This window comes from Anneissia japonica, unplaced genomic scaffold (genome assembly GCF_011630105.1).
Source record: "Anneissia japonica isolate Jap-2015-1 unplaced genomic scaffold, ASM1163010v1 scaffold263_len647688_cov178, whole genome shotgun sequence".
Lineage (NCBI taxonomy): Eukaryota > Metazoa > Echinodermata > Crinoidea > Comatulida > Comatulidae > Anneissia > Anneissia japonica.
Window position 1 is genome coordinate 24,541 of NW_022734777.1, and position 9,765 is coordinate 34,305.

Below are 9,765 nucleotides of genomic sequence, written 5' to 3' on the forward strand. Positions count from 1 at the left end.
ATATATATATATATATATATATATATATATATATACCAGTATGGGTTATAAATTTAAAATTAAATTTTATGTCAATGTATTATGTAATTGTTCATTTTTCCGGACATACTGTGTATAATATCTAATAAATAATGTTTTTGCAATGCATTCAGTGGCACTTAAAAAAAAAAAATTAGTGGACCTAGCCGCTGTACCACCCACCCCAACCTTTCTGGCCCGTAGCCAGGGGTTGCTTGGGGTTCCACCGAACCCCCTTTAACAAGGGGAATGCTCCTACGAGTTCTGGGAGAATTGGGACCCCTACTTAGCCTGACAGTATTTTATTCAGGAAAGGTAATTGAAGATTGCTAGCCACCCTATTCAACTTTTAGGTCCACCATTGGATATTTAACAAGATTATTAAATGATTGAAGGCTCACTAATTCCTAATTGACATTTCTGACAAAATTTAATCATACTGTATATTTTTTTAATGGTAGTAAGTTGAGGGATTGAAGAACTCTACATCCCCTGGTGATAGTTTAAATCAAGTTGCATTGCTTTCTCTGGCATTCATAAATTGCATACCTTCAGTTAAAGCTTCCACAGCGTGTTGGAGTTTAAGGGTGTTCAGATTTTCAATGAAGGCATCCATTTTTCTTTCACAAATCACCCCTTTCTGCTCTAGATCCATAATCAAACTCCACGTGTCTGCATATTCCTTTACCGGTTCTTTATACAATCCACTGATCTTTTTTAAATCTTCATCAATCAGTACCATTCCAAGCTTCATAACTTTTTGTCTGTGATACGTGATTTCTGTGATTTCTACATCGCTAACATTTTGAAATTCTGGCAGTATTTCTTTGATCCTTCTTTCCAAGCCATATTGCTCTGTTATGTTTATGGTATCATATAGAAGATTGAAATATGTTGAGTCTAGATGTCCAGAAGCAATCAACAAATTCATTAGGTTCATCACATTGGCAGCCCTATTCAACTCATAATTGTCTTTCAAGAGATCTCTGTACAAAACTTTCAGCATATTGATGTATCCACGCTGGTCATACCATTCTGAAATAACTGACAACAGCTGTTTGAAGGAATCATCAGTAGTTCCTATAAAATTATCAAATAGAGATTCTTCATAACTGATGTAGTTGGTTCATTACAAAATAACTTTTATTCACAGTAAATTGAAAGTTATTTAAAAGAAAATTTCTTTCATACCATATTTATTTCATCTAATAAAACAAGATAAACATTTAAATCCAATGGCGTTAATTAATTTTTCATATTTTCTCACCTTTTCCTTTCAGTTTACAGAGCACCTCTTTGTATTTATTTTCATCGATGGATGTCATCCATTCATCTATGAACTCCTGTTGATGTTCCTCTGGGACTAATATTTGTGCCAAATCTTTGATGAGCTTTCCGCTAGAATGTATTTTCCATAGACTCATCAAAGCATTAGGATCATTTGTTGATAGATAAAATACTATTGATCCATTCCCAACGTTGGTTAATTTTAGACCCCAACGTTTGTAATAGATAATAAGTTTCTCAAACTTTTTTAAGAATTCTGGTGTATCCTTTAAGGTTAAGGAGTCTTTATGTTCATCAAGGTCATCTAACAAATCAAGAGCATACTTTTTAGAATCGGAAGATTCTCCTCTGCGTTTCTGAATTACTTTTACAGCAATTTCTTAAAATAAAAGATAAAATGATATATATTAAATAAATAATTATTAAACAATCTAGCATATAATTTATTACATCTAGCATAGATTATTACACCTTAAAGCATAGCCACTGCAATGAATGGAAGATTTACTGTCCATCTCATAAAGCAATTTAATAATATAATAATATCTATTTCTTGAGTCAACACCCAATGAAACCTCATCTTGGTTGGGGTTGAGGTGCAAAAAATTAAGGAAATAGTAGGCCTCCATCTAGATGGCCAGAGATGACACACTTAAATAGTAAAATTCATCAGTATGACTCATTATACTAAAAATGAAGAGGGTACACATTTCTCAAGATCTTTTATTAGCAATTTTTGGCAATCATAGAGATCTATAATAATCTCTGTGATCACTGTGTAATACTGTACCATAGAAAAATAAAACTTTAACAGTCTTTAATGTATTTTATTTAAAGTAGTCAAAGCAAAAAAAAGCTATATCACAATAAGGGCCAAATTTGTTCATTGAATAAATTTCAAGGGCAAGGGCAAGAAGAGGGTTTGGGAGGGGATGTTCCCTTCCCAAATTAGAAATTTAAAAAAAATATTAAACCACTAGATGCTCATATGGGGCATCTTGACATAAACCTAAGAATTTACTCTGTGTTTGCTGTAATCAAAAAGTCAAAATGTTATATATATATACAATATCTCTTTGCTGCAATAGTTCTTCGGATTTGATTGATTATATTTGCTACAATTTGTAGGGTGGTATATAGGCCTATTCAGCAAAACAGAATGCGATAATAATATTATTTTCCTCGCAGGCCGCATATTACAGGCTTTAGCGGGCCGGAGATGGCCCACGGGCCGCCAGTTGAGAACCCCTGCCCTAGATCTATCCAAAAATGGAATTCTGCCACCTTGCACTGAAACTGCAATAAATGTAGTCAATTTCAAAACATTAATGAATAACTTGAAATAACCGCTGATGCATGATGGACTGTATGTATATAGCCACACCAGATAACAATATTAATTTGATATAAAAACAGCAATTAACTTGAATACCTTCTGTTAAAGCTTCCACAGCATCTTGGAGTTTAAGGGAATATAGTTCTTCAATGAAGGCTTCCATTTTTCCTTCACAAATTACCCTGTTGCGCTCCAGATCCATAATCAAACTCCATGTGTCTGCATATTCCTTTACTGGATTGTTATATAATGCACTGATCTTATTTACATCTTCACCAATCAGTACCATTCCAAGTTTCATAACTTTTTGTCTGTGATGTGTGAATTTTGAGATTTTTACACCTTCAACATTTTGAAATACTGGCAGTATCTCTTTGATCCCTTTTTGCTCTGTTATGTTTATGGTATCATAGAGAACATTGAGATTAGCTGAGTGAAGATGTCCAGAAGCAGTTAACATATCCATTAATTCCATCACCTTTGTAGCCTTATTCAACTCATAATTGTTTTTCAAAAGATCTCTGTACAATACTTTCAGCATATTTGTGTATTCACGTTGATCATACCATTTTGAAATATCTGACAACAGCTTTCTGAAAGCATCATCAGTGATTTCTATGAAATTAACAAAATAGAGATATCATAACTGATGTAGTTGGTTCATTACATATTAATACCCTTTATAGTAAATTAATAATTATTTCAAAGAAATTTCTTTCTTTCCATTATTGAATTTGATCTAATAACCAATTAAACAGTAATTAGAAAAATGGATGGGGCTAGTGGCATATCTAGAAGTCTAGAAATGGGGGTGCAGATTGGGGGACGTGAAGGTGAAGTGTGGGGCATGATTATCAGTGGAGGGTCGCAAATTCGCAAAATAAGGTAATTTTAGGTGATTTTTAACTACTTGACCATGATTTTTCGAATGGGTGGAAACTGGGGGTGCGCGAGTAACTTTTTTGGGGGGACGTGCACCCCTGCGCACACCCTAGATACCCCACTGGGTAGGGCCAACCAAAAAATAAATTGAATTAATCATGAGAGAAAAAAACTAACACAAACATAGAATCAAGATGATCTCTAGAACTGCAACTAACTAACAGTCTAGAAAGCCTGTCCCAAAACTAGTGGTCAGTTGCATAGAATTTAAATGGTAAGGGCAATATGCTGCAGTCTAAATATAAAAGAGCCTGCCAACCAAAAATAACAAAACATTTATATATCCTTTCACAGACAATGACAATAATTTTAATTTCTCCTCAAAATGCAAATCATCTTTCTTTTAGTCTTAACCCATCTTCCAGGCATCCCAAACAGAAACTATGGAAGAAGTTGAGGGATCTTGGATTTTGAACTCAAAACACCCCCTTGTCAACATTTTGTAAAAACTGATTCAACTTACTGGTAGCCATCTTGACATAAAATCCTGTGAATTTTAAATAATTAAAATGATTATTTAATACTTTTTAATGGATAAATAATCATAATAATGTAATTATTAATTATTGTTCATTATGCTTTTATGACAGATAAAAAGGTAGTAAATATACAAATAATGATTTTTATTTAGCATGCTCTATGAGCCAGGGGTTAGATATACTAAGTATCAAACTTTTTTAGAATAAAAATCTATGAGTCCATTTTTAATAAATGAGCTGTTTTTTGCAGATCTATATAAAACCCTGCATTGTCTGAATATTCCCCCCACCCCCCCAGCTGTAAAGTTTACATACATTTTTTTTAAATTTCCTTTCACAAATTTCAGATTTAGTATTTAAAATTATCCCTGTGGCAATGCAGATATTTCAATCGTATTTGTTTAGGCTATAATAGTGGAGCTAATTTATTGGTCATTTCAGTTGTACAGTAGTCTATTGGCAAGCTGTTAGCATATATATGCACAGTAAGCATTTGCCTCCTAAAATATACTGTAGCTCATTGTCTCTTGAGGCAATGATGTTGTACTCAGATCAATAATATTTTGATTCAGTATTTTCAATGTCTAAATCATTATGCACATTAGTTCTATTATATTAAACAACATCAATTCATGAAAAATTTACCTTAAATTCTTGGGTTTTTTCAGTGATGTACATGTGTGAATTGTCTCCAATCAGGAAATGGGTATTGATGGTTTACTGTGTCGTTCTTATTGTAACCTGGTATAGACTACTTTCTTTGCGTTGGTATGGTAACTCTTTGTGTTACAACCACTGTGTGCTGTCAACCATGACTTTAAACAGAGAGAGAGAGAACAATTCAATAGTACGTATATTGTTATGTATTGATTACATAATTTATTACAAACAGCACTCAGTCATTGTAATCTCTGAATACCAATCCAAATTTTTTGCACTAGAATGTAGAAGCTCTCAATATCTCAATTCAACTAACAAAAAAAACCCCATTGAAAATAAGTCTTCTGGACTACCTTTGCTGGGTTATTATTATTTGGATTATGTTTTTGACACCGAAAGAAAATTAATCTACCAAATCCTTTTGATGCTTTATTCTTTTTCCCTCTCTCTTCATACCTTCTCTACTATTATGTGTTCTATTCTCCTCCTTTTTTATCTACTTTTTCTCCTCCTTTCAAATTCCTTCCCCTTCATTTATCTATTGATCTCTTTTTTTCCATTCCTGTTTTTAAGCTGGTCAAAATTAGTATTTAAAAACAGGACAGTATTTCCACATTTTTTTAGATACAAAAAAAAATCACATAAAGAAAAAGAAGAATTTTTGTTGGAATTACAAAAGAGAAAATGAATCAATAAATAGAAGATTTTGAATAAATTAAAGGCCTAATTCCATCATAAATTACACTAGATTTGAACTCGTCACTGAGAACGAGTTAGGTGATCCGCTGCACCTCAACCCGCGAGCTGCACTTCAACCCGCGAGGAAGTGTGCGCGGTGCTGGTTGAACAATATTTAAATGCTGAAAATGGCTTAAATATACGCTAAATCAATTTTTTTGAAAAAGAATTTGGACCATTTTAAAAGATTTACTCACGCGTATGTTCACGTCATGACGCACATGCACATGTTTATGTCACAGAATGTTGTCTCCTGATATGAGATAAGAATGGTAAGAATGACCCTGGTAAAAATGGCCCCAAATGACAGGAAGGAAAAATGGGCCCAACGTTAAAATTACGTAATAAAAATGATTTTATTTTAAATCTTCAAATATTTAAATACTGTATAATTTTAAATCTTCAAATATTTAAATACTGTATAATAGCAAGAATTAAATCCATAAATAAACTAGATTTTAAATCGTCACTGAGGACGAGTTAGGTGATCCGTCGCACTTTGACCCATGAGGAAGTGTGCGCGGTGCAGATTGAATAAAATTTAAATGCTGGATAATGGCAAAATACGCTAATTTAGTTTGTTAAAAAAGAATTTGGAGCATTTTAAAAGATTTACTCATACGTACCCGCACGTCATGACGCACGTGCGCATCTTAATGTCACTGTTGTCTCCTGATATGAGATATATATGTATCAACTTTCATTGACAAACGCTTATTAGTGAGGGAGTAATTATCATTCATAATATTTATCATATATAAAAATTAAGTTTTTTGATTTCAGATGGCAATATGATGACGTCACAATGTCTGATCAGCTATTATGATATATAAAATTCTATCTACAGCTCATGCGCTTTCAGAATATGTAATAAAAATTGGGGGTCACTTTTCATCCTAAGGAGCTATAACTGATTAAAAAAAGGCATGATATAAAACATATTTTAATTTTGACGTACACGTACGCGCGCGTTATGACGCGCGTACAGGAAATTATAGTACATAACATTTAACCATGACCTGAAGTTCGTGCCAATTAAATATGATTCAGAAATCTCGACTGATTAAGGGGATTATGGGGTCATGGTGGTTGCTAAGAGTTTTGGCATGCCAGGTATGTACCATTCCATGTGTTCCCCAAAATGCACAAAAATGTATTTGATTTAAAAAATTGAAGAATGTCATGTCAAATAATTTAAGTCTGAGAATGAAAAATCCTGGGCAAGTGTTGTTATATCATTGATTTTTTCTTGTCGCAGTCCCAACCATGGTGGGGCCGAGGTGGTGGTATGTATTTGCCGTTCATCCTATTTAAAACTGAACATCAGCAATACTTTTAATTAAAACTAAAGTTCAGCTTCAACTGTTATAAGACTGATGTGGGTGTGGCCCTTCTAGTACTTGGCCCCTAGCTACTGGGGTGGATATGAGCCTGTTGCAAATGCACTTCCCTTGGATTCACTTTCATAACTCTCCTTGTGCAAATGACAAAGATGGCGGTGGAATTGCTGTTGGATTTCGACTTGTGCTTATCTTATATAATCTAGCAACATTTTCAAAATTTGAGGAATATATTAATATGCTGGGACTTCCTCAATGGTACTATACTCATATCTTATACACATCTAGATGTGTATAAGAGACAGCTTTTCATACACATTATCTTCCCAACCATTTGCTGGAGTTAACACATTAAGACATGTTGGTATCTTAGCATCTTTTGATATCCTCACAGGAATAAGTTTCCCCTCATCGATATTATTGTTCTGCAACATTTCTTGAACAACTGTTTGTGCCAGATAATTTGGACTGCCAGTTGATGATGATGCGGTAAACCCAACCACCACTATTTTGCAAAAACTCACTGGTTCAACCAAATTCTCAAGTTGGTATCTTCCAGGAATCCAATCATTTCTGCTAATACACTGTATGCCTGGTCTCTTTTTCTGCAACTCAAGTATTGTTGTATTCTCCCACTCAGCATTATCACTTATTATATAAATGTCTGCATTGAAGAAAATAAATTTAAGAAATTTTCTTTTATACCAATTTATTTCAGTATGCAACCAAAAGCAAAGGTTTACCATATTAAATCATTTATCTTCAACTCCATTATATTTTTCTTTTGTCAAAAATATTTGATACTATTCCAATACAGTGCTCATAATTTCAATAAGTTTGAATTGTATTCTTTTCTTTTTCACATAGACTATAAGCCACCATGTGTCACCACCGTGCATTTCCTTCCCACCCCAACCCCGATCCACCCACAGGTAAACCTCTTTGATATTTAGTCATTCCCATATTCATATGGAATTATAGATATTTTGAATGAATTATCATAGGTATAGAGGTTAAACGTTTTTATTGTCAATAATGATTTTTATAAGTCAATCGTAACGTCATCACTGCAACTCACAATGTTATTTGCCTATCCCACCCAGTTTTTTCTTGTCGCAGTCCCAACCATGGTGGGGCCAAGGTGGTGGTATTTGCCGTTCCTATTTAAAACTGAACATCAGCAATATTTTTAATTAAAACTCTAAAGTTCAGCTTCAACTGTTATAAGACTGATTTGGGTGTGGCCCTTCTAGTACTTGGCCCCTAGCTACTGGGGTGGAATGAGCCTGTTGCAAATGCACTTCCCCTGGATTAACTTTCATAACTCTCCTTGTGCAAATGACAAAGATGGCGGTGGAATTGCTGTTGGATTTCGACTTGTGCTTATCTTATATAATCTAGCAACATTTTCTAAATTTGAGGAATATATTAATATGCTGGGACTTCCTTAATGGTACTATACTCATACTATAATTTGATTCAGTATTTACAATTATTTCTGAATGATTAATTCATTGGCTAAAAAACATAGGTGAATAAAATATTTACCTTAAATTCTTGGGTGTTTCAGTGGAGTAAAACAGTTTTGTGAAGTGTCTCCAATCAGGAAATTGGTGTTTAAATGGTTTACAGTACTTTTAGTCATGTGACCTAGTATGGGCTAATTTCTTTGTGTATGCTATCAACCATGACTTTTTGAAAATAGAGGCTGAGAACTATTCAATGATAGTGAATTGTTATACATTACAAAGTCAGCACTCATTTTCATTGTCATAGCTGGATCCAATCCATACGCTTTCATTAAATATATTCAACTAAAAAAAAAGACCCCAATGTAAATAAGTCTTTGGACCAACTTACTTGGTATTAGGTAGATTTGTGTTTTTGACACCAAAAATCTACCAACTCCCTCAGATCTTATTCTCATTATTCCCTCACTCTCTCTTCATGCCTTTTCTACTGTCTTGTGTCCGATTGTCTTTCTTCTTTTCACTCTTTTCCTTCCTTCTTTTATTCTGCTTTCTTTTCTACCCATCTTTTTTCTTTCCATCTTCTCTCCTACTCTAAGCACATTATGAATCTATAGTCTTTTTAATCCATCTCCTCCTAATCATCTTCCTGCCATCTTTCCCCTCCATCTCCTTTTTCTATTCCTTATCCTCCATTATTTTTTCTGTTTCTTTTCTATTCCTATCAATATTTCATCTCCTTATTTTTCCATACTCCCTCCATTCTTAGAGCCTATAAATTGCACTCCTCTCAATTCTCAACTTAATCCTACAGCACCTCTACCACAACTCTCCTCTCCATCTTTTCATTTCTGTTTTATCTCATAGTACTTTCTAATTTCTGTTATCTATTATTGTTTGTCTTCTTCTTCCCACTAACCTAATTATCTCTCTTTTTTATAGGATAAAAATAAAAAATATGATTGACTCCATTGGACTGCTCTACAGACTGCAATTTAAGTATGTTTAGGTTCTATGTCTTTTGAAATTTGCAGTGAGGTACATATGTGAAGTGTCTCCAATCAGGAAATAAGTGTTTTTCAAGGGTTTTACTGTATTTTTAGTCATGCGATTTGATATAAGGTGTTTCTTTGTGTATGCTATCAACCAACCATGACTTTGTGAATGCAGAGACGAGCACTATTCAATAGTAAATTGTTATGTATTGAATACATAATATTAGTCAGCACTCCTTTCCATTGTCATATCTGATTATCAATCCCATTTTTTTTTGTATAGAGCTATCTCAATTCAACCATCAAGAAGACCCCAATGGAAATAATTCTTTGGACTAACTTGCTGGGTTAATCCAAGAAAATGAATCACCTTTTTGTCCCATTTTTTTCCCCTCTCTTTTTTTTCATACCTCTTCTACTATCTTGTGTTCCATTCTCCTCTCCTTTTTGATCTACGTTTTCTCCTCCTTTCCTTCTTTCCTCCCCTTCATTTCTATTGAT

General features: G+C 33.7%; 1 protein-coding gene across 1 annotated transcript in view; it reads right to left on the reverse strand.

Annotated features, from left to right (window-relative positions):
* LOC117116451 overlaps positions 1–8,360 on the reverse strand; it is a gene marked incomplete at its 3' end in the record, with an annotated part of 31,062 nt that extends 22,702 nt beyond the window's left edge. The window contains exons 1-5 of the mRNA XM_033260495.1: positions 8,349–8,360; positions 4,047–4,070; positions 2,738–3,256; positions 1,286–1,684; positions 568–1,098 (exon numbers count right to left, since the gene is read on the reverse strand). Coding sequence (XP_033116386.1) covers positions 568–1,098; positions 1,286–1,684; positions 2,738–3,256; positions 4,047–4,056 — 1,459 coding nt within the window. The remainder of the gene's footprint in view (positions 1–567; positions 1,099–1,285; positions 1,685–2,737; positions 3,257–4,046; positions 4,071–8,348) is intronic.
* Between the last annotated feature and the right edge of the window lie 1,405 nt (positions 8,361–9,765).